Raw genomic sequence first — 25876 nt, 5'->3', positions numbered from 1 at the left:
TTCGTGTGATGAAGAGGCGTGTGCATTTGTGTCACACTTTCTCACTGCTTTTCATTCAGCGGACACATCAGGCTCTCTGTGCACATACACACAAGCATCAGACATTTATTTGGGGCAGATTTAAATACCAAATTCAATTACATTTGAACGTCTATTCTTCTATCTCTTAGATTTTAAAATATAGCATCATTCACTTAATTATATAAACAAACATACTAAAAATGTATATTACAATTTATCAATTTTTGTTTTGAGTTATTTTGTACTAGTCTTGCCCTCAGGCCCTGCACGTATACATTACATGTTTCTTTTTTTAATCAAATGTATTTAAATAGACCAGCTAATACTTGTATGAAACTCATTATACCTAATGCTCATGGGTGAACCTAGTGTAAGAAATGAAGAGCTAATACCTCAAATGTTTTGATTTTAGCTACAAAAAACGTGTTCAATTAGAAGTCAGCAGTTTGGTTTCTGGATAATTGTTCTCCCTTCTTCCCATCTTAATCAATTCTTTTGGACTGAGTGGATGTATTTATCTTAAATGTCCTGTTACTTAAAAACCCAATGAGTCCAAATCAAATCCCTGTATGCTTTAATGAAGTGCCGCCTGAAAGGATATGCCTTTCACTCAGATATGTCACACAGCATGACCTAAAGCTGCTCCGCCATTGCCTCTGTCTGGAAGAAAAGCGTCTGTCAGCTGAATGTGTCACACACATGCAAATGAATGATTAGATCACCACTTCCAAAGACATGTAGTAAGCCGGGACACTTTCACATTCATGCTCTGATTCTGGTCCAAATCGTGCTCCGGCCCTGTGGCCTGCTTTTCACAATCAGATTCACAAAATTGTATTTAACGCAGAGAAATTGGGTTTTGTGACAGTTGCTCCATTTAAGAATGAAATACAAATAAAAAATAAGAATAAACAGAAAAAAAGAAATAGAGTAAAACCTATTTTCCTAGTATTCTCTTTAGATGTGCGATAGAAAGATAAATACAAATAATGGTTTTTACATACTGTAAAGTAAAATGACCAATACATTCAAATAAAGAAATACATACAAATATTTATACAAACAAAGAAAGTTAAAGCACATTGTCAAACAAAATATTAAATAAAAGTATTTTGTAAAAAAACAGTAATATTAAAAATTCACATCATACCACACAATAGAATATGTACTGTATATTCCAAGCTATATATATCGAGCATGACAAGTTCTTGATGCTGGAAAGGCTTTGTCTGATGATGATGTTAGAAGTTAGTGAGAGTCTAGTTCCCCAGCCAGTTCTCCTCAGTGATTGGCAGGTGGTTGTCCTTTGTCCTGAGGATTAGAAATAAGCAATACTAGAACAAAGTGAGGATAAACATTTGTTCTGTCTTAACCAGCTCTGTATAAATCCTCGGGGAGCAGAGGAGTGTCAGCTGCTGTTAATTACTCACCAGAGTTCCTCTCCTCCCAGAGATCCAGGCACAGCGCCGGTGGAGAAGAAGAAGAAGGGCAAGAGGAGAAACCAGGAGCAGGCTGCCAGGGAGGGGGCGGAGAGTGACGACACTACCTCAACGCCAGCCCCCAACCTGGGTGGAGAGGAGAGCCAAGACCCCCTGGATCACACGGTGAGTGGACCTGGAGCAGTGTTGTGCTAGTTACTGAAAACCAGTAGCTAGTTACCATTACTAGTTACTTCATGTCAAAAGTAACTCAGTTACTTTACTAGTTACTTACACCCAAAAGTAATGCGTTACTGTGAAAAGTAACGTTTTCGTTACTTGTAAAAAGGGCTCCCATTAATGCCCTTATACTTATAGCCTTCATTTCAGTACTGTTATTGCATTGGAGAATAATACAATCTGTTGATCAACTTGACATGCATTATATGCAATCTGGATTGCATCGATATTAGCTGGCTTTCCATTTTTGTATATTCTTTCTCCAGGTAGTTGGAAAAAGTTTTCCGTCCCATATGCCGTGTGCCGCCCGGACATGCTACCATGCTAACTAGCTCCCTGAAAGCGGGTGACTCCACTGTAGCAATAGCCTGCATATGTGTTCTACAACATACCGTGCAATGGCTTTATCGACTTTTCCCTGGCCAGCAGTCCCTCGGTTAAAATCCAGCCGCTGATGCTTAGGTGGAGGTGGAGTGGCGTCGGCTGAGTCTCTGTGGTCTTAGCTACTAGCTTCGTCCCAGCATGTTGTTTTTGCAGATGTTTTAAGAGATTTGAATGACTGGTTTGGGCAGTAGATAGGATCTTTGACCCGCCAGGACACAACTTACATTTAACTAAAACGTTCTTTTCTTTGTGCTCGACAAAAGGGAAATAGTGAGAATATCTCCAGGTGGAGAAACTAGACTTGAGCTCCGCCGCCGCCATGATAGTCTTGTTAGTAAACAACACAAACACGCCCACAGCCCGTCTCCGCATGTGACACAGGAAGTATCTAAGTACATTTACTCAAGTACTTAAGTACAGTTCTCATCTCTGTTCGCCTGGCTGTTGACTATATTAAAAAACTAACGCAGTAACGGAGTAACGCACCATGTAGTAACGGTAACTGCGTTACTGAATTTAAAAAGTAATGCGTTAGCGTACTAGTTACTGCCAAAAGTAACGGCGTTACAGTAACGCAGACACTGACCTGGAGACACTGCACACTGTGGGCTTTATGGAACAAACTAAATCACATTATATAAACATTATTTTTTTATTTGATGCCTGTAATACATTCCAATAAAGCTGGGACAGGGGCATGTTTACCACTGTCTTACATCACCTTTCTTTTAACAATAAGCGTTTGGGAACTGAGGAAACTAATTGTTGAAGCTTTGCACAAGGAATTATTTCCCATTCTTGCTTGATGTACGACTTCAGTTGCTCAACAGTCCGGGGTCCCGGTTGTCGTGTTTTGCACTTCATAATGCGCCACACATTTTCAATGAGAGACAGGTCTGAACTGCAGGCAGGCCAGTCTAGTAACCCCACTCTTTAACTACAAAACCACACTGTTGCATTGCAATACGTGCAGAATGTGGCTTGGCATTGTCTTGCTGAAATAAGCAGGGACGCTCCTGAAAAAGACATCGCTTGGATGGCAGAAAATGTCGCTCCAAAACCTTAATGTACCTTTGACCTTTAATGGTGCTTTCACAGATGTGCAAGTTACCCATGCCATTGGCACAAACACAGCCCCATACCATCACAGATGCTGGCTTTTGAACTTTGCGCTGATAACAATCCGGATGGTACTTTTCCTCTTTAACCCTGAGGACACGACGTCCATGATTTCCAGAAACAATTTGAAATGTGGACTCATCAGACCACAGCATACTTTTCCACTCAGTCGTAGCGACGGACTGTGTTAACTGACAATGGTTTTCTGAAGTGTTCCTGAGCCCACGTGGTAATATCCTTTACAGAATGTTGTCGCTTTTTAATGCTGAGGGATCAAAGGTCACGCCCATTAAATGTTGGTTTTCGGCCTAGTCGCTTACGTGCAGGGATTTCTCCTGATTCTCTGAATCTTTTGATTTTATGGACTGGAGATGAGGAAATCCCTAAATTCCTTGCAATTGTACGTTGAGAAGCATTGTTCTAAAACTGTTGGACTATGTGCTCACGCAGTTGTTCACAAAGTGTAGAACCAGGTGTTTTTTCAGCGTTCCTTAACTTTCCCAGTCATTTGTTGCCCCTGTCCCAGCTTTTGTGGACTGTGTTGCAGGCATCACATTCAAAATGAGTGAATATTTGCAAAAAAACATCAAATGTATCACATATCTTGTCTTTGTAGTGTATTCAATTGAATATAGGTCGAAAAGGATTTGCAAATCATTGTATTCTGTTTTAATTTCCAAACTTCATAGGAATTGGGGTTTGTAAGTTAATGTACAAATGTGCTTCTGTCCTTCCTTTCCTCATTTGCTCGTTTCATTCGCTAACATCGTCCTGCCTCGCTTTATTCTCTGTGCTGTATTTATCTCCTTTCTGCTCTTTCACCTTAATATTTGTCTTGTCCTTTTTCTGGCTCACATCTCCTTTTCCTATCTACTTCCACTCACACTTCCCCCTCCATTAACACTAATATCTCAGTGTATTGTATCCTCTATTTCCACGTAGATACATGTGTCTTCCTAACTCTTCTTTTCCTTCTTCATCCTTATTCATACTGTTATCACACTTTTCTCTCCCCTTTTCCGCTTTACTGACCAGTCGTTTCCTCCTGTTGTTCAGAAGCGGCGTTCTGGACGTCAGGTGAAGAGGAGGAAGTATAACGAAGATCTGGACTTCAAGGTGGTGGACGATGATGGAGAGACTATCGCAGTTCTTGGAGCCGGTCGCATCTCAGCGCTCAACGCCACGGCGCTGGCATGGCAGGCGGAGGTGGGGAGGACACACACTAACCCCTTTGTTCATGTTGTATTACTCCGCTCCTCTCTCCTTTCAGTTTCCCTCCTCAATGAACAAGTCATATAGTAGAGTAACGCAGGAGTGAGTCTTAAAACCCAGTAATGAGTCAGCATTTTACAACAAGCAGTTTCCTCGTCTCAAAGGGTTGTGGTTTGATTCCTCAAATAGGGTCTTTGGTTAACACAAGCTTATGAGATGTTTTGTTCTACGATATAAAACAGGTCAGTAAATACCCCACTGGTGAACGATGAAGCTTTTACGTGTCTTAAAAACGGCGGTTACTAACAAGTGGCTAAATGCAACTACTGAACATTAGCCGCCTTTAGCTTAGCGGTGGTGACGCGAAGTCATGCTTCATGATTTGTTTATAGCCTAACACTAACTTTGTACTACTGGTGATCGCATTTACGTTTCCACTATTATACAAGTGGTGTTAATATGTGGAGTTTATTGTGCTGAACAAAATGTATTAAGTATCATAAACATGTGTTTGCCACGGAGCTTATTTTCTTAAATAGTCAATAATCCAATCAAAAAATCCCATTGCTCTTTGTCGAGGGAGCCCTTGTGATGCTAACATATGTCAATAGTGCATCACTCTGTGAATCAATAATATCCAGTCATTGAATAGTGTGCTGTCCACTCTGGACATGCAGGACATGAGGATGTTTCAAATACAAATATTTTCCCGGGTTTCTGTCTGTAAAATCTCCACCAACACTTTGGAATCATTGAAGAATCTATTTTTATACAATGGTGGAATTAGTAAATGTACTCAAGTAATGTACATAAGTAGAATTTTGGGGTACTTTTACATAAATACATGTTTATATACTGTAATATATAATTACTTTCTAATTTACTCAGTACTTTCCAATTGGCTCCATATTGACGAATAACAACATAAAAAAACTCTTTGTATATTCTAATGATATAAACAGAATATTATAATATCCTGATTAATGATACAACACATTTTTAGAGTCATTCTGCACAATGAGTACTTTCACTTTTTATTCTTGTACATTTAGCTGATGATACTCAGGAAATACTTATTATGGAGTGTTGGTTATTGTGTTATTAGTACTTTTACTTTTCCACTACTGCTTTTATATCACCACTCTCTCACCGTTTTAATGTTTGACGACAGAAAAATCTTAGTTTTTTAAAAATGGTATCTGAATTTGGGAGGTTAAAATGCTAGATTGACAGGAAACCCCACTTGCAATAAACCCTAAATTCATGAAAGTTCAAATGTTTTAGGGAGGTTTCTAGTTTTATGTTTTTCCTGTTTTGGATGCTGTTGTTCACGCTGCTGTTGAACTGATTTGTATCATCGATGTTGGACAAACCATTAGAGCTCAGTATGCTACTACATTACCTAATGATTTCTGCCAGAATTTAGTGTAATACAGATTTGAAATGTTGTGATGTGCTTCTGTGAAGGCTGCTGTGTGATCACACACTGTCAACTGACCTTCATCAGTGTAGGCAGCTAATGATTTCTGTCTTCCTCTCCCTCAGGAACCACCTGAGGACGAAGCCAACATCATTGAGAAAATTCTGTCCGTCAAATCAGTGAAGAAAGAGGTGAAAGACAAAGGACACACACACACACACAAATCTACTCTCCTGCTGCTCGTCACATATTTATTTCTGCTTCACTGAATCCGTCTCTCCCCTCCCCTCCCCCTCCTCTCTACAGACTTCATCAGAGGAGGACCAAGCGGAGGAGACAGAGGAGTTTTATGTCAAGTACAGAAATTTGTGAGTGTCTTTTCATCGTTGCTTATTCACACCTTCACATTAGACATCTATCTGACACCCTAAATGCTTTATTTATGGTAAGTGCAGCTTCAGGAGAATCTTTCCTGTTCTGTTGTCGTTGGAGATTTTTCCAAACAGGTGTTGCACTGTTTTCAATTACTGGATTACTTTGCAATATGGTGACCTGCTATCACAGGCCTTTGGTTTTGCTCATTCCTGCATGTATTGGGACTGTTAGTGTAGCCTAAAGCAGGGGAAACCCATGTGGTCTTTTGGCCATGCTGGCATATTGTTTGTGAAATTCAAACATGATAAGATAGTGTTCAGTCAGCGTGAGTCTGTATCAGATTGATGGTATACTTTTTTAATTTTGAGTCTGAGTGGGGCGGCTGTGGCTCAGGAGATAGATGTTTATCCTCCAATTGGAATGTTGTTGGTTCGATCCCCAGCAGTCACCATGTGTCCTTAGACTAGATACTTAACTACACATTTATCCCGATGCCCAGCAGTGTGTGAATGTTAGTCTCCCTGAGCACCTTGTAAAGCAGCCTCTGCCTCTGTATGAATGGGTGAATGCTGACTTGTAAATCTAAAAGCACTATGAGGGGTTGCAATATCTGGGAAAGAGTTATATAAAAGCAGACCTCTTACCGTTTACGACAAACCTTTTATTTAGTCTGTATTGTTTACAAAGCTGTTTGTTACACCACATGTTTTGTTTGTATTAAACCAGAGGCGTGTTCTCCTACCTGTACTACATACGGGTCAGGAAGCTGAAACAAATAAGAGTTCATATATGATGTGATATGATGTAATAAGACTAACAGTGCCGTGGACTGTATGCATTTCTCTGAATACTTTGCTCCGGTTAATCATGTTCTGGGTTATTATGACATATTTAAGTAAGCTTGCAAACCAAAAATGTAATTAAAAACAGATTGTTCTGTAAATGGGCCGTGATACTATATTAATTTAGTCAGCGATTTAGTGCCAGCTGTCTTTCCTGTATTCGTCAGTTTAAGCCTTAAACTCTGTGCACTGAGCTCTGATTGAACATAACTGCTCTGCAGCTGGTCAGCAAGTAAGAAGTCAACCAGTGTCGTAGGACAAACAATTCAGAAATAACCCTGGAGTGACCTCACTAACCCCAAACCCTGTTTCGTAGCACAGGTCACAAAATTGTACCAATTTGGTTTTTGTTTAATATATAAATTCCACCTGGAACCAAGTCTGCGACCCCCAATTCCAGACCCTAACATGATCGAAGAAATCTCCAAAAATCCTCCCTCCCTGGTGAATCTAAAAGTCCTGGAAGTCACCTTGCACAACCTTGGAGGTGTTGAATACTCACTCAAAGCATTATAGAAATGACTTGACTTTGTTAGAGCTACTTAGTAAACAGTTTTTATGACATTGATCCCTCCCGGAGAAGTTGCCTTCACACGGCTGTGTTTGAGCAGTGGTCTTCTCTCCAGAGGAAGCTGTTTCTCTTGCTCTCACTGAGGCTCCGCTCGGGGGTCTCTGGAGACTCTCCTGCTTTGTTCCAGCACTTTGTATCTTAAAGAAAAGGTCCTATACAGATATACCACTATTATTATCATCCTAATTTATTCCCATGGGTGATGAATAATACATGGGGAGTTTGCTTATATCAAAGTGAATGGATGTGAATGTCTGTAACATTTAGAGTGTAAAAACATTATTATACATAATGCCATGTCGTCGTTGACAGCATGGTTCATGTACAGTAACTGCAGTGACATCTATATTAGTCCGTTTATAGTTGGGCCTTATGGATTCAACCATCCATGTCAAACCGGCTCCATAGTAACAACATTTGTTCTGCTTTCTCTCCCATGGACTATTATGGGAGGCGTCCTTATTCTCCCTTGTTCGTTTACATTCAGCAGCCAATGGTGCATACAGATCAACATTATAGCCAGAACCGTTTGTAGGAAACAGTGAAGGACAAACATCTTAACTTCATTTTGTTTAAAAATAACATTTATATCTGTTCACTGACCCCAAATCATTTGTGGAATTTCTATCAGGCCTTTCAGAAGGAGGATTTATTTTGTCTCATCGAACATTTATTTTACATTATATATTTTTGAGCAGACTTTTTCTCATTTGAAGCTTCTTACATACACTCAATACCATAGACATGCCTACAGGAGCAATTTGGGGTTAAAGAGGCGCGGTTCTGCTTTTTAAGGGTGATCCCTTTCCTGTAGAGTTTGATGGGTTGTTGTGCATGTAAATGGCTGCAAAGGCTCTCGGTGTTCCCTCCAGAGGGAGTTTCTCTCCCACCCAAGAAACTTTCATGATCTGATGATCAAAATGTTTTATCCACGTTGACAACAAGCGTGTTTGGAGCTTATTATTTGGGTTGTTGCCCAAGGTGAGAATAATTCAAGTTAAACTTGGACCGCACCAAACAACAAAACCGTGCTTACTGTACCTGACAATGAAGATTTTGGTCCCTTTTGAAATAAATTGAGCTGCTGTTCTATGGTAATGCTATTAGAATTCAATTATACCTTTTTGATATCCCTCTATCTCAGGGGTCACCAACCTTTTTTAGAGTGAGGGCTACTTTCAAAAAATAAAACAAGTCTGGGGCTACTTTTACTCCTCTTTTTTTTGTTTCTTGCAGTGTATATATTTAGCACATTTTAACATTATTATATGCTTACCTTTAACCTTTCTGCGCTGTTTGGGTCTGTGGGACCCGTTTTCAGTGTTTACTAAAATAACATGTTTTCAAATTAATGATTTTAACCTGCTTTATTTGGGGGTGGACCTCACCTCCTCTAGGGGGGCCCTCACCTCCTCTATTGGGGTCCAGGGGCATGCTCCCCCGGGAAGATGTTTTTTTAAATGTTGCAGTGAAATGCATCAATCTGCTGCACTTTGAGCACAGCATGAACTCATGGATACAGCTCTCAACACTCAGATGAAAGAGAGCTGTATACTTTTCAATGATCCAAACATCTTTAGAATATGATCACAACCAATAACAAATCATTTAAACTTGTTTATTCTTATCTTGTGTTACCTAGTTAGCATTCTTTCTTTTTATTTATGCATATTTTACTGATCACTCCCCTTTTAAACTGTTTTTGTACTGTCCTATATAGTAGTACACATTGGAATGATTTCTTACTTTATCTATATGAAATAGATAAAGGTGCTCTCTCCCTAGCTCTCGCGCTCTCTCTCTCTCTGTCTCGTTCGCTCACAGAGGCTGTGTGCTCCTGTGGCGATGACGGCTTTATAATAATAAACATATTTGTAAAGTGGGGGGACACAAACGGGATTTCGAAAAGAGCGGGGGACATGTCCCCCCTGTCCCCAGTGGAAATAAGCAACACACAGAGTACAACTCTGCCCCTCATGTGCTGTATAGGCTGGCATGATAGGCTGTTTAATGGGGCTGATGTGTTGTGTAGATTCTGCTAGAAGGAAAATCAGCGGGGAGGTGCCACATTGCTTTTCTTCCCGACTGCAACGCTGGTCCCGCAAATCAAGCAAGAACGTGATTGGTCGATATTCATTGTGGGGTGGGGGGAGGAGGGGTGTTGGATAGATATAGAGTTGTAGTAAGTAGATAGAGTTCGCTATGATTTAGGTTTCGTTTATGCATAGGGAAGATTCTTTTAATTACATTTCCTTTTTTGTTTTATGTATTTTTTACATTTTGGATTTGCTTGGCGAGCTATTTTTAGAACATGCCCCGCGGGCGACCCACGTTGCCCTTGCGGGTGACTAAGTGCCCGCGGGCACCGTGTTGGCTACCCCTGCTCTATCTAAATGTTTTTCTCCCTACTGTACATGCAAAAATGGGCTTTGTGTTGAAATGATAATGGAGAGGAAAGTTATTGTGATTTTCCATTATATAAGTCTTATTGGATTTTTAAAACATGCAAACTTCATACATATGCTTTACTTAATGAAAGGTGTGTTGATTATTTTGTTTTGTGTGATTTTAGTTCTTATATGCACTGCAAGTGGGCCACTCTGGAGGAGCTGGAGAAAGATCCCAGAATCCACCAGAAGATTAAACGCTTCAGGACCAAACAGGCTCTGACCAAACATCTGTTCACAGAGGTAACCATTCATCCACCCCTGTATTCTGTCCAGGCCTATCTTCTCCTTTCAAATCTGGCTGGACACATTTATATTTAATAATGTAGCAAAGCTGTTACTGACAGTAGTTATTGGAAACATGTAAACGTGATTACTTCAGGGTCATAATGAGGGTCACACTGTCTCATAATTAACATCCAGTGTCGCTGCAAAGTGTTGAAAGTGCTGGAAAGGTTAACGCCATCATACTGTAACCAAGGCAACACCAATATTTAGAAGTCTAATTTGCCTTCAATGATTAATTTCAATTTTATGGTAGTGTTTTTTAGACTTCATTATTTTCCTATATCAAGACTATTTTGAATAAGTATTGTTAAATCTCATTCAGAACAACACTGTTAAATAAAGAGAAATTACAAATTGTAATAAGCGTTTGCTTTTATTATAATAAGGCTATTTGTTGAATGGAAGCTATTGAAAAGAATGGAGACTATTCATATAAAAAATGATAATGATCTTGCAAAACATTGAAATGTTGCGTTGATTCTGTGTCATGTGTTCATATGATATGAAAGCAATGGAAAAGATAGACATTTAAATAATTAAATTGAATTTTCAAAACAATATTCGTACAAAATAGAATTAATCCTAAAAACATAGATGCTAGTCTTACTCGTTATTTTACCTTCTCTACAAAGCCTTTAGAGTGGTGGTGCAGGAAGTTCTTAAACTTGGAAATGAGTCCGCATTTTACCACTGAATACATTTCTGTAGTCAACACAAGCTCAACAGATTTTAAAGTTTTGTTCTACAATAAAGAATACGTCAGTAAATAATGCACTCGTCCTCACATCGAGCATTAGCCACCTTTGACCTGAAGTCATACAACTGTGATTTAGTATATTTATACTTCTAGCCATTGCATTTACGCTTCAAAAAATCATATAGTGGTGTAAATATGTGGAGATTATTGTGTAAGTATCATAAACGTGTGTTGGCCACAAATCCTAGTTTTTGCAATATTCCAAAAACCAATGGACAGATCCCATTGCTATTTCTTGAGGGAGCCTTAATGTTGCTAACTTCTGGGTCAGGGTACAAAAATATGTATCTCTATTGCTTTATAAAATAGTTCCATGACCTGATAATTAATTAATGCTGAATAATGTTGTTGTTCCATCTCTATGTGTCCCCTACTCCAGTCCGATGAGGACTTATTTAACCCGGACTACGTGGAGGTGGACAGAGTGCTGGAGGTGGCTGTTACTACAGACACTGAGACTGGAGAGGTCTGTACAGGAGCTCAAAACACACACACACACACACACATACGCACACACACACACACACACACACACACACATACGCACCCACACACACACACACACACACATACACACACACACACACACACACACACACACACACACACACACACATACCATGTATACATCACTTCAGGGGACATTACATTGACTTACATGCATTTCCTGGAGACTTATCCTAACCTTAACCATAACCAACACATGCCTAACCCTTATCCTTAACCTAACCCTAAACCTAACCAAGTCTTCACACTAAAATTAATGATTCCCCTCATGGGGACCTCCATTTTGTCCCCATAAGGGAGGCGAGTCCCCACACATGACTGTGTAAACAGATGTAGGTCCCCACAAGTATAGTAATGCTAGGCCACACACACACACACACACACATACACACACACACACACACACTCTCTCTCTCACAGCAGCGTTTGTCTGGATTGTAAATGGTTACCACTGAAGGTCCTCAGTGTGGGGGTGCACTCTTATTCCTGTGGCATGTTTTCCCGTGTGTTATCGTAGGAGGTGACCCACTACCTGGTGAAGTGGTGCGGCCTCTCGTACGAGGAGGCCACCTGGGAGCTGCAGGAGGACCTGGACCCTGAGAAGATCAAGGAGTTCGAGAGGATCCAGAAACTACCGCCTGACCTCAGACACATGGTGAGGAGGAATACTAAACAAGAGGGGAAACTGCAGTTTGATACAATATTTATGGAGGAAAAAATGTAGAAAGCTATCTTGTTTTTAAAGTGCTACATCAACAAAGCTGGATTACTATAGACAGAAGCACTTATCTGTGAAAGGAGAAATAGTCAGAAAGAAAATGTATTGTATTAAATACATTGGCAGAGTATTGTTATCAGGGGAAACTAACATTTTGAAATCCTGTGAAATAAAAGCCAGTGAATGTAAGGCTTTCATTGGAAAACTAACATCATTTACCAATGCATTGTTGATAGAGCAGCAGCCGGTCTGGATTTGATCAGAATCAGAAAGAGGTGTTCTTGCCAAGTTGATCTACACATACGAGCAACTGACTCTGGTGTAGGGCTGTGCGATTATGGCAAAAATCATAATCACGATTATTTGGGTCAATAATTGATATCACGATTATTTTGACGATTATTCATTGACCATTTATTGAACTTTAAAACAAATAATATTTTACCAATAAACAAGATCAACAAAATATGTTGGAGCGCACTTCCAAAACCATATAAACATATATTAATATGATAAATAAAAATAAATTAGACCAAAATAAATTAAATCAAATATGATGCAGTGCACTGTCACAACCTACTGAAAACTCCTTAACATATAGCCAACATTTTGGTAAAACATATTCAACATATTCCACTCAGTTAAACGTTGAAGGCTGGCCCACCGTCATGGTCCAGAAGTAACAGGAAATAAATGTTGAACTACAATTTAAGACCAAATTAAAATGTTTAGGCCACCATGGCAAATGCTGGTAGGGCTGCTCGTATCAACTCTTAAAGATTTTTTGCAATAAACACCAGCCTGTTTACATGGTCTGGTTTCAGAGATGAGCGCAGGCAGGTGACAATATTGCCACCTGTACTGAAGACCCTCTCTGAAGAGGAACTTGTGGCAGTGCTGCCACATATGACACAGGAAAAAAAGAAAAGACTCTGAACCCTTTCTTTGCCATTATATAAAAATAGTGTTGCTACAAAAGTATAAATGAGGCTTACTAATAAGACAACTCAGATCTGAAGCTACTCAGGAATCTGCTGCAACAGTGCAATAAAAAAGACAAAATTAATAGAATCAAACCCTTTTTTGTTGCAGTAGAGTATAAAAAGAAATGCCTTTTAAAATAGCAACACTAGTTTCTTAACCTGAATTGATCATAGACTATAATCAATTTAAACAGAACAGATCTTAATGTTTGCATTCTTATACCATGTTGTACAATAATTATAATGAATAAGTTCAAACAAACTCAAATTTACAGCTGATTAATAACGGTATCTAACTTGAGTTTGTATTATATCAAAAACCTGTTGAAATGCTTCTGTTATTGTTACTGTCCCCAGGAATGCTTCTTTCACAACTTTGCCATCTTTGAAAGACTTCATGTGTTTCGCAAGAACGTGACTGACACGATAAGATGCTCTGGTGGCAGCCTTGCTCTTGTTGTTGGGCCTGGTGAAAATGGACTGCTGTGCATTTAGCTGTCCTTTCAGGCCCCTCCCCTTTTGGGCAGAATTAGGAGGGAATTCCGTCTCGTAGCGTTTGTGCACTGTTTTGAAATGCCGCTCCTAAATTACCCTTCTTCGATAAAGCCACGCTCGCATTGCAGATGAGACAGATGGACTTTGAATTAGAATAGATACAGAAATAATCATCCTCCCACTCGGAGTGAAAATTATATATTTTGGGCTTTTTTGCTTCTGCCATAATTGCGGTCTTGTATGTGTGCGGACTGTCACTGCACTGCCCACTGCCCAGCCACGCCGGCCAATCACAAAGTTTTGATGCGTTCAAGTGCATTATTCTGGCACAGGAAGATTATGTTACAGGACATTAACGATAAAACAGAATATTGTTGTTCTATTTTTAGACACATCTCGCGATCGACTAGGAATCTCCCCGCGACCCTTCTTTTTAACGAGTTGCTGCTCTTGTTCTGACATCTTCGCTCGCGCTGAACACATGTCACTCCCACGTGGCCGAGTGGGCTTTTAGGGAGGGGCGAAAGCACACCCAGCAAAATAATCGTATTTTGTCAATTATGCTGTTTTCATAATCGTCACAAGCCATAATCGTAATCGCGATTAAAATACGATTAATTGCACAGCCCTACTCTGGTGTGTATGGTGCATAAATAAAACACAGTAAGAAAAAACGAAAAGAAATGTAGGATTATAACACAAACTTTTAACATGGGAAATAAAAATAGAGAAATATTCAAACCAAATATAAATATACAAAAAACGAACTACAGTATAATAGGACAGAAAAGGTCCTGAAGCCTCTTGCCAGAATGTGTCCAGGGTGGGAGGGATTTGCAGATTGCAGCCAATAACCTTCTCAGCAGAGTGGATGATACGCTGCAGCCTTTTTTATTTTGTATTTGTCCTTATAAGTTTAAAGTCAACACAGAAGTTGCAGAACAATTAGCTTGAAGCATTTAACCCAACATTCACATTTAAATTGAATAAATGTCCCAAATTAAGACTTTTTACATCTGTAAATGGTCTTACAACACTCTCCTGATGCTCTGTTTCTTTTCCAATCACGCAAACATCTGTCAAAGAGCACATCACCAGATTTGAATTGCTAAAAGATACAGAGATGTGGGCGGCAATTCAGACCTAGATAGAAAATAGTGAGCGAAAACACTTGAGTCGGTAGGCAGATGAAAGGAAAAGGAAAAACAACATCATGTGTCTATTTCATCTCAGGAACAACACCTGCCCACTTCTGCTCCATCTCAGATTCACCATCTTGCCCTTGTTTATTTTGTCGCTGGAAGTAATGGGAAACAGTCAGGGTTGTGGGCTTTTCTCCTCCAGCTGGATTTTATGTTTGTTTTTGGATGTGAAATTGAGGTTTTGAAAATCCATGTAGAGCCGTTTCTCTTCTGTGACCCACAATCCTCTCCACATCTATGATTCACACTGCATCAATATGAAGAACAATCAAAAAACCTCAGCAGAAGCCATTTATTGTAAGCTACTCTTAACATAAATCATCTGTCTAACATAATCATTTACTTTGCTGGATGTTGAATGCAAATTACTGCTCAAAATGTAGTCATTTTCTTTTTTCTACCCCTGAGGGAAGCAAGAGTGAGACCTGAGAGAATTATTCCTGCTCTCTTGCTGTTATTCTTTTCAAAACTAGTATTTTAACTTATTACGCCTCGGCAGCAACAATCTGTTGCACCACTTATTTTATTTTTGGTCCATTTCACCTCAAAACTCACACAGCATCCTCGCTTACCTTTTTCAAAATTGGAACAACTTATTTACCTCATCAGAATCAGAAATACTTTATTTACAGCGGGGGATTGTGTTTCATGATAATTGTTCCATTTCAGAAGGAAATACAACAAAAGATTTACAAAATAAAATATTTGTATTAACATAGGAAGTAAGAATGTGCAATTAAAAGATTAAATAAAATGCAAAGAATTCATCAAAAATCCTTTTAATACCGGATTCTTTGCTATTTCTGTGGTTGGATGTACCGTGGAGATCTAGTAGAGGATAGTGGGTAATATACGTTTGAAATGTGTGTGTTGTTATTGCAGGAGCGTCCTCTTCCAGAGAAGTGGCAGAAGTTGGATAACTCCAGAGCTTACAGGAATATAAACCAGCTCCGAGAATACCAGTTAGAGGGAATGAACTGGTTACTGTTCAACTGGTACAACAGGTGAGTAAAACAAATGCTCTGAAACCAGTTTTAACACTATTTAGCAGGTGGATTTGGAAGCAGTGTTTAGAAACACAGGAGAACAAATATTTTGTAATCTCTCCTGTATGTTGTCATTTTATATAACACAGCGAGACAACATGCCATTAACGTATTATAAAACCTAAACTGAATTAAATGTATTACTTTGTTACAGTAAATGTACCATCACCTGTATAACTGAATCTTTTCTCAGTCCCATCATGCTTGACTATATTTATCAGAATGAACACTTCGTATCACTAAGTCTTTTAACACCTCAGAATGAAATGAATATTTAATGATGAGTTGTCCATATATTAACATTTAGGATGAACGTTAGCAGCAACTCAACGGTGAAACAAAAAACTCTCTCTACAGAGAAGTGTAAAAAAAGGACACAATTTAATAAGTTACTAATATAAAAATAGGAAGTAAGATCAAATAAGAAAGCTAAAAGTGAAAAACAGCTGCAACAGGCTGCACTAATGATGAAAAGACATACAAGTTTTGATACATTGTGTTATGGTTTGTGGTGCTGAATTGCATTTGATCAAATTAAATATTTAATTTCTGTTTGAAATGTGTGAAATGCTTTGCTCAGATTTCACACAAATACGTTTTATGTTGCTAAAATGATGATAAGAAATGCAGATCCCACTGTTGTGATCACACAAACAATAGAAATTGTAACCGCTGTGTCACGATAAACATTGTACTACCAGATTATTGCCAATTCATCTCCCCAACACAAATCGTTATTAATGAACTTAATTAATGCACTCATAAGAATCATTTATTTATTTAACAGGGACAGAGAACAATACTAAACATTGTTGTGTGTGTGAAAGTTAGCTAAGAGGCTTTTTTTTCATCTGGCCAGATTTTTCAAAGTCACCCTACAAAACAAAGGCAATGACATCATAAAAAACATGCAAAATAGAGCCGCATAATCAATGGAGGTATGTCCTGTATTTGGATTATAGCTCTTACCGATCTCGCTGTCTGTTTCGCTCTAGGAAAAACTGCATCCTGGCAGATGAGATGGGTTTGGGAAAGACCATCCAGTCCATCACCTTCCTGTTCGAGATCTTCAGCATGGGGATCCGCGGCCCCTTCCTCATCATCGCCCCCCTGTCCACCATCACCAACTGGGAGCGGGAGTTCCGTCAGTGGACCAACATGAACGTCATCGTGTACCACGGATCTCAGATCAGCCGGCAGATGATCCATCAGTACGAGATGTTCTACAGAGACACACAGGTAGAGCCTGAACCTCTAAAAGTGTGGAATAAACAAAATGCTGCAAGAAGCTCAAAACACAACGGAAACCAGGGGACACGAAAAGTGACGCACACAGCTGGGACCGGAGTGCACGTTGACATTCAGGTGTTTTAGAAAAGAAAAAAAAAGTTGGACCTTTATTGATCCCCCAAAGGGGAAATTCAATGTTCCACTCTGTTTTTTACTGCCAGGAGCAGTTGGGGGTTAAGTGCCTTGCTCAAGGCCCAGGAGGTGAACTGGCTCCTCTCCAGTGCTAGTCCACACTCCGTATTTCTTTGGTCCGATCGGGACGTGAACTGGAGACCTTTCGGTCCAAAGTCCAAGTCCCTACAGACTGCCGCCCAAAACTTTTGTCAGTATATCTGAAATGACTAGGTTCACTTTTTTAGCTAGCTAGCTTAAAGCAGATCTGTAATAATATCTGAAGGTATCATACGATTCAGTTGTTAAAAACAAGCCAATCATACTTACATTTGAGACTTTATATCTCTTAACGTTAACAAGCCATCCGCTCCCAGCTGTGTGCGTCACTTTTTAGTGTCCCCGTTCCCGTTGTGTTTAAGCTTCTTGCAGCGTTTTGTTTATGCAGTGCTTTTAGTAAACGCATCTTTCGTCAGGTTGGTGAATGTTTTTTAGATGCTTTGCATGTGTTGGTGCAGTCGGGGAAGATGTTTCTTCATTTGCATGTGTTTTGGTGCATTTGAGTTGTTTTAATTGAATCTCTTCTGAAGCTGCTGTGCGTTTCTCCTCATGGGAGTGTTTTTGGCCAGTGTAACGGGTTTGCACCTGTCGGCCACATTTAAGACAGATATCCATCGAACAATCTTTATTTATCTCACCTCTTTTTCCTCTCTACTTCACCCCCCCATGTAGGGTGTCTCCATGTTTGGACATGCAATGATCACATTGTATTTGCAGTGTAGTTATTTACCATGACTTCTACATCTGGAGTAAATGCACTAGTTGATGTTTCTTCTGCTGCACGTCCAGTCTGATGAACTCATAATTACAACACAGTATGCAGCTCCTAGTTCTGACTGTCTTCTTCAGAATAAATGTGCTCATGCATAATACAATCACCGTTCAGCACTTTCAGAGGCATTAAGCGTTTTTATTATAAGATTATAATGAGTGAGGCATGGAATGCAATGAAGCTCCACTCCCTGATTTAAGGATGATGTCCTTCCCTGAATCGATACTGTTCCGTTCTCAGGGTAACACCATCCCAGGCATCCTGAAGTTCCACGGCGTGATCACCACCTTCGAGATGATCATGGCCGACTGTCCGGACCTGAAGAAGCTGCACTGGCGCTGCGTGGTGATCGACGAGGCCCACCGGCTGAAGAACAGGAACTGCAAGCTGCTGGAGGGACTCAAGCTCATGAACCTGGTGTGTGTGTGTGTGTGTGTGTGTGTGTGTGTGTGTGTGTGTGTGTGTGTGTGTGTGTGTGTGTGTGTGTGTGTGTGTGTGTGTGTGTGTGTGTGTGTGTGTGTGTGTGTGTGTGTGTGTGTGTGTGTGGGTGTGTGTGTGTACCAATCTGTTCAAATCACAAATCATAACCTCGAAAGAATATTGTCTATAATCTGCATTTAATGTCTATTTAAGGTTGTGTGTGTTATATTTATTTTGTTGTTTTTAATGATTTTTAAATTAATCAACCTATACATGCAGCGTCTATGAGTACCTAAAAAAGTGATCTATAAATGAAATGTATTATTACTTTTTTTTATATATTATTGTTTCTTTATTTTATGTTATGCCACTCTTAACCATGTAGGGGTGTGACCAAAAATGGAATTCGATTAGTTAAGATATACATATTAACTTTATCAATATTATCTACACAAAATGAAAAATACAGAATAAGTTAGAATATTTATAATTCAGACCAATCTTATACTAAGAGAACATATATGAACATAAGATGCTATACACTATACAGAAGTGTGTTGCAGTGTGCCAGGCTCTCATACAGGCACTCTTCTCCTGTGTCTAATCGTCGATCTCTTTTATTTTCTCTCTTCTGAAGGACCTCTTGGGATACCGTTTCAGTTCAGTTTGAATAAATGTCATGACGAGCAGCATGTTCTGAGATGTAGTGTTTGTGTTGAAGATAACGCTGTCATGGTTCTCACAGGAACAAAAGGTTCTGCTGACAGGAACCCCTCTGCAGAACTCGGTGGAGGAGCTGTTCAGTTTGTTGAATTTCCTGGAGCCACTGCAGTTTCCCTCAGAAAGCACCTTCATGGAAGAGTTCGGAAACCTCAAAACAGACGAGCAGGTGTGTTGAGAACAAATGTTTTAATCTTGGTACAAAACATCGTAGACTTCAACCAGAGGCCTATACTACGAAGCAGGATTTTCGCTTAGCCGGCTAACTTCAGGGAAAACTCTGGGTTTCCGGTCCTACGAAGCTGGTTCTCTTTTTAGCAGGCTAGATCTCCATGGTAACTTATGCTGTGCGGCTAACCTGGTCGGGACCAGGTTAGGTTGCAGGCTAAGAGCTCAACTCAGTGAAAGCACTGCCTGCTGACCAATCAGAGCTCAGTGTGCGGAGTTTAAAGCGATCAAGTCATATTACAGGAGAAAGGAAATACAGTTTAAACTGCCGTTGCAGGAAAGACGGCCGGCAAAAATCACCGACTGTGAACGTGAAAATGAATAGAATATCACCTCTCGGGTTGCCAACCGTCCCGTATTAGCCGGGACGCCCCGTATTTGAGCCAAAAGGGGCGTGTCCCATACGGGACTTTGTTTGTCCCGGACTAAAGCGAAAAATAAAAAACATTTTTCTGTTTGCGCGCAATGCAGTGTGTCTGGCTGCGTGCCTGTGTGTTTGTGTGCTGTATGGGAAGGGCGCTAGGACCGCAGCATCATTGTTTGTGTGGCATGTCAGCCTGTTCAGTCGTGTGGGAAAATGAGCGCTGCCGGTGGAGGAGGTGATAATGAAAGAGGAGAAAAGAGAGAGAGGATGTGGTTCTGGGCCCTGGCCCTTCTAAAAAGAAAAGACTTGTGTCTTACAACAAACAGTGGGAAGAAAAACACATTTGGGTAAAGCCTGTGAGTGGAGATCTGTCTCGGGTCTTGTGTGTGTGTGTGTGTGTGTGTGTGTGTCTGTGTGTGTGTGTGTGTGTGTGTGTGTGTGTGTGTGTGTGTGTGTGTGTGTGTGTGTGTGTGTGTGTGTGTGTGTCAGCTGATTGATGGGAAAATGCTGAGAAAATGGTTGGTGCAAGGCAAGTTTATTTATATAGCACTTTTCAACACAAGGCAATTCAAAGTGCTTTACAAAAAATGAAAGACATTAAGAAAATGGCATTTAAAATCAGTCATTAAAAAGAAAAGCTAATAAAATAAGCATTAAAAGAAAAAATACATGGATAAAAGTTACAGTGCAGTCTAAGATATGAATAGTTCAATTAAAAGCAGCGGCAAAAAGAAAAGTCTTCAGCCTGGATTTAAAAGTAGTCAGAGTTGCAGCGGACCTGCAGGTTTCTGGGAGTTTGTTCCAGATATTTGGAGCATAATAACTGAACGCTGCTTTACCATGTTTAGTTCTGAAGGATAACATTAAGTCTAATAATGATGTACCGTGCATGTTCACATCATGTATACTTTGCATTACTTAATACCATTTTTCAAATATTTTATTTTTTAACATTTTGGACAAAATAGCCAATTGTACATCGAGGTGCCCAGATGTCCCTAGTGCCCACATATCCGATTTGAACATGCTGATGTACAATGTGATGTCGTAGCCTAATGCAGGTGTAAGACCATTGTGTTTGTATTGTGTTATAGGTATGCATAGTTTTCTATGCATTTTGAGGGTTTTGGGGGGTTTGACCCCCAAAAACATTTTCAAACCCTAGGGGCTGGCTCCCCCAAAATAATTAAATAACATAACCCTAACCTAACCCTAACCCTAAAACCGAAATAAAGTAACAAAAAAAAGTAACTAAATCCGCCAGAAACCCAAAAATGTTCGCGCGCACACGCGCGGGGGACACATGCATATGTCCCGTTTCTCCATTTCTGGAAGTTGGCAACCCTAATCACCTTCCATCTTCAGAGCAATCTGACTATTATAACATTAGCGTTAAGAAAGCTTACTTAAAGGGGACCTATCATGGAAAATGCACTTTTGTACGTCTTTTAAAAACGGGGCTGCAACGGATCTGATACAGACTGATCCAGATTTGAACACGGTCCTGACGTCAGGACGGTGGTGCTACGGCTATTGGTTAATTCTCCGCCTATCAGGGGAATGAGAGGTTGGGCCACGGCCGGCCATTGCTGCTCGAAAGCGCTGGAGATGCTGTAGTACATATGCCAGGCCTGTAAGTGGCGCTGTAGTCTGCCACAAAAGCAGCGAAGAAGACTTCCGTTGCCATGGTTGCCCTTGTTTATTCTCCGCTGTGGCTCTTTTTCTCCCTCCCCGAGGCAAGCGTTTGCGCCTCCTGCTTTAAAACAAATGAATAATGACTCTATATAATCATATGTAAGGGATAATGTGCAGCGACGCGGTATTTTCCCCATAATGACCGCGTTACTGCACATTATCCCGCTTGTTACATGGCCACATTCTCAACAAAGTAACGACATGACTCCCAATATTAATTGAAATGCTTTTATGGATTTAGAAAATGATTTTATTGATTTAAAAAATAGTTGTATTGATTTAAATTGACATGCATCCGCTAAGAAAAATAGTCCGTTGTTACCGTTTGAACTAACGTAGCAACGGCAGGAACTGCTTCGATAGTGTTTTTGAGGAGCTTTTTGATTACAGATTTGCAAACATCGTTGCTTGCCTTAAAAGTAGCACAATTCATTATGTCAAACCTTGGAAAGTATCTAGATATCCCTGCCCTAATGCCAAAGTAACTGCCAACTCCCCTCTCCTGCAGGGGGGCGTGGTCAGCTGCAGCTCACAGAATCAGCCCCCTGCAAAAACAGGGCTGGAAAGAGCAAATAGAGCGAAATGAGGCATGGCTAAAATGCAGGATCTGTTTGGTATTTTGAAAAAAAATAAAATATTTATATACTTTATATAGGTATGGCCCTACAATATATTGTTCAAATATAGCATGATAGGTCCACTTTAAATATCTGCCACAACATAAGTAACCGGATCAAAGTAACATTACGTACAGTCCACGGCAGTGTGAGTGCAGACGTCGATGTGTCCCATTATCATTCATATCACATATCACATCATAATGTATCATATATCTCCTTATCTGAGTCAGCTGAGCCGTATCTGGCCGTGCAACACTCACAGTGTCACATACTGTATGCAGAAGTATTATTTTAAGCAACACATTAAGTTGACGAAACACTCGAGTCAAATGCAATTATAGTCAGATCCACTCGTGTCTTAGACGGGGCAGTGATATCATAAACCTGTTAATGTACGCATTCAAACACTTTTTCTTTTACCAGCTGTATTCACCTTGCAGGTGCAGCTATGTGGCTTTGATCCTGGATCAAGTGTTTAAGTCATGGATGTTTAAAGTTTAACTTCTTCATATTTGACTAATATTAAAGTTCACTTTTCATTCAGGAAGTATGACGCTGCGCTGTCAGTACACTTCTTCATGTTTGTGATTGGTCGAATGCTCCAAATACCACCCCTTTCATGTGAACGCGCACCTAACTAGATAGGACACGGCTGGCTTGAGCGATCCACTTGATAACCCGCGTCGTAGTACAGTTTAGCGAGAGCGCGTATGTTTTGGATTAGGCCAACCGGCTAACTCAAACATATCCAGGTTATGTTGAACCGGCTTCGTTGTACAGGCCTCTGGACTCAGTGAAGAGCAGTGTTGTTTGTGTTGAATGTAAATGCATCCACAAATTGCTTCCTTTCCAGCGGTTCTGCGTGTTTAGGTTTTTTAGAAACAGACTACAATTTTGTATCCGGGGGGGAATAAGGTTTGTGATATGTGCTTCATTTAGAAGTTAAGTGAAGAAAGTAAAAAATGGGCCAAAAAGATAGAATACAAAATGATAAAACACAAGTAAAAGTAAAAATGTGCAATAAAAGATATAATGAAATAAAAATAACAATATTATGTTAGGATAAGAAGTTTGCACATTTGTACAATATACACTAACTACAAATATATTAAAAGGTGTATAGGCAGTGTATTAGTAATGAAAGTTATATATGTAGAACTGCACAGTTCAAGAAGGTTGAATTACGCCCTGTGGACATAAAGTAGAAGCAATATGCTTTTCTTTGAAGAACAAACCTTATCATTTGCATTTTCATCATATACACACCTCCTCCTGTGTTCCTCTCGACAGGTGAAAAAGCTGCAGGCCATTTTGAAGCCCATGATGTTGAGGAGACTGAAGGACGACGTGGAGAAGAACCTGGCGCCTAAAGAAGAGACCATCATAGAGGTGGGCTTCCCTGAGTCATCAATATGAATATGTCTGCATTAGGGATGCCAGTGATTATTCGATTATTCGAATATTCGTTACAGTCTCCATAATCGAATATTATTTTTAAAAATCGATTTTATTTATATATTTTTTTATTATTATTTATGTTTTTTTTTTTCTGGCTTAGTTTCAACCAAAATATAGATTAATGCTAATAATAGTAATAGTATTAATAATTGTAAATGGCCATTGGTCACACCACCAGTTTGTTTTACTGTAAACTTGGAGAAAGCCTGCGTGCAGAGCAGACTGCTGCTGCAGCACGCTACACACCCCCCCCCCCCGCCCCCACCCCCCCTCTCCCTCACACGTGCGACTAAAGATGAACAAAGCGGCAGGTAAAAAGAGTTCCTCCTCGTGGAACTACTTCGAACTTACAAGTCCAAAAGAAGTTAAATGCAAGCTCTGCGAAAAGACGTTGGTCTATCACAGCTCAACCTCAACAATGCGTTCGCATTTGAGTGCGAAGCACGCCAAAGAGGTTACAGAGAAAGACGCAGCACAGCCGGCCATTACCAACTTCACTTCAAGGCCACGTCGTTGTGATGACATGCTTGCATGTTTGTTGTTTGTACTGTTAAACATGTTCCAGTAAAAAAGAAAACAACGGAATTCCTTTTGTCTGAGTTTTTTTTTTCTCTCTCCCGCGGGTGGGGGGGGGGGGGGGGTCAGTCGAATAATCGATTATTATTCGCCAGGGCTGCCGAATAATCGATTTTGATCATGGTCAGTTTCTGGCAACCCTAGTCTGCATCTCAAGTGGTACATACAATGAATTCATAATATATTGATTATTTCCCTCCTTTTGTGGATGTGCAGGTGGAGCTGACCAACATTCAGAAGAAATATTACCGCGCCATCTTGGAGAAAAACTTCTCCTTCCTGTCCAAAGGAGCAAACCAGCACAACATGCCCAACCTCATTAACACCATGATGGAGCTCCGCAAGTGCTGCAACCACCCCTACCTTATCACAGGTGAACACACACACACACACACACACACACACACACACACACACACACACACACACACACACACACACACACACACACACACACACACACACACACACACACACATTTGTTGAATGCTGAGATCGCACTCTTTCGTCCTCAAAATAAATATCAGTGCCCTCTTATTCTTCCCTGGTTGTAAGTGCAACTCTTTAATGACACCACAGCTATAATTAGAAATGAATGAACATTCTATAATTACACTGCACTTTGATACAGCAATATGTTTTCCACCAAAAAGCAGTCATAATAAACAGAGTAAGAAACTGTGATCAGAATCAAAAATCCTTCATCTGTTCCGCAGCCGGAACATTTACATTGTTCCAGCAAAGAATACAGTGCAGGTAAAGGCAAAATAAAAGAGTAGGCAAACACATCAAATGAAGAGGAAAGCACACAATAATAACATCAAATAAAAAATTTAAAGGATTGGGGATACTAGGAGGATCACAATGTTCCTAAAAAACTCAAACGGAGCATTTCCTCTCAGCTCAGATTTCATTTCTGCTTTTGTAAACTGTAGTATAGATGAGAGTAACAAATGCGTCACTTCTGGGCAAAAAGTACGGCTCCGCCCACTTTTGAGGTAAAACAACGCTGTCATTTGAATGGCGGTCAATACAAATTCTGAAGTTTTTGCCAATCCGAAAGAAATTTAAGAAAACCGTGGATTTTTGGATCTTCAAAGAGCCCCATTACAATGACCAGACAGGCAAACAATTACATGAAATCATTGGAAATCAACGAGCGGGCTCGATATATGGTTAAATATAGCAGTAGGCTATCGATGTCCATAGATGAGAGGAAGAGTAACATCTACGTCACTTTACGGCCCCGTCCACTTTTGGATGAAACCAACGCTGTCATTTGAATGGCGATCAAGCCTGAAGCCACAGAGCTCTTCTTTTACTGTCCTTGTTTCTCAGAGGAAGTACAGAAACACTGAACCCTGGATTTGTTTTAATGTTTGAGGTGCAATAAACCAGGGGTTCCCAAACTTTTCAGCCCGCGACCCCCAAAATAACAGTGCCAGAGACTCGCGACCCCCTGTCAACAGGGGGGGGGGGGGGGGATTGATTTAAGTTTTCCGCACTCTCGCGGGAAT

At 40.1% G+C, this 25876-nt stretch overlaps 1 protein-coding gene across 1 annotated transcript in view; it reads left to right on the top strand.

Annotated features, from left to right (window-relative positions):
* chd6 (chromodomain helicase DNA binding protein 6) overlaps nt 1-25876 on the top strand; it is a 158200-nt gene that overhangs the window by 80636 nt on the left and 51688 nt on the right. The window contains 13 exon segments of the mRNA XM_034208729.1: nt 1472-1625; nt 4239-4388; nt 5940-6005; nt 6121-6182; nt 10175-10292; nt 11474-11560; nt 12119-12256; nt 15882-16003; nt 17041-17284; nt 18519-18695; nt 19444-19587; nt 23616-23714; nt 24576-24732. Of these exon segments, the coding sequence (XP_034064620.1) occupies nt 1472-1625; nt 4239-4388; nt 5940-6005; nt 6121-6182; nt 10175-10292; nt 11474-11560; nt 12119-12256; nt 15882-16003; nt 17041-17284; nt 18519-18695; nt 19444-19587; nt 23616-23714; nt 24576-24732 (1718 nt within the window).

The sequence above is a fragment of the Gymnodraco acuticeps genome, unplaced genomic scaffold (assembly GCF_902827175.1).
Source record: "Gymnodraco acuticeps unplaced genomic scaffold, fGymAcu1.1, whole genome shotgun sequence".
Classification (NCBI taxonomy): Eukaryota; Metazoa; Chordata; class Actinopteri; order Perciformes; family Bathydraconidae; genus Gymnodraco; species Gymnodraco acuticeps.
Note: the sequence above shows the minus strand (reverse complement) of the source record. Positions and strands in the feature narration are given on the sequence as shown.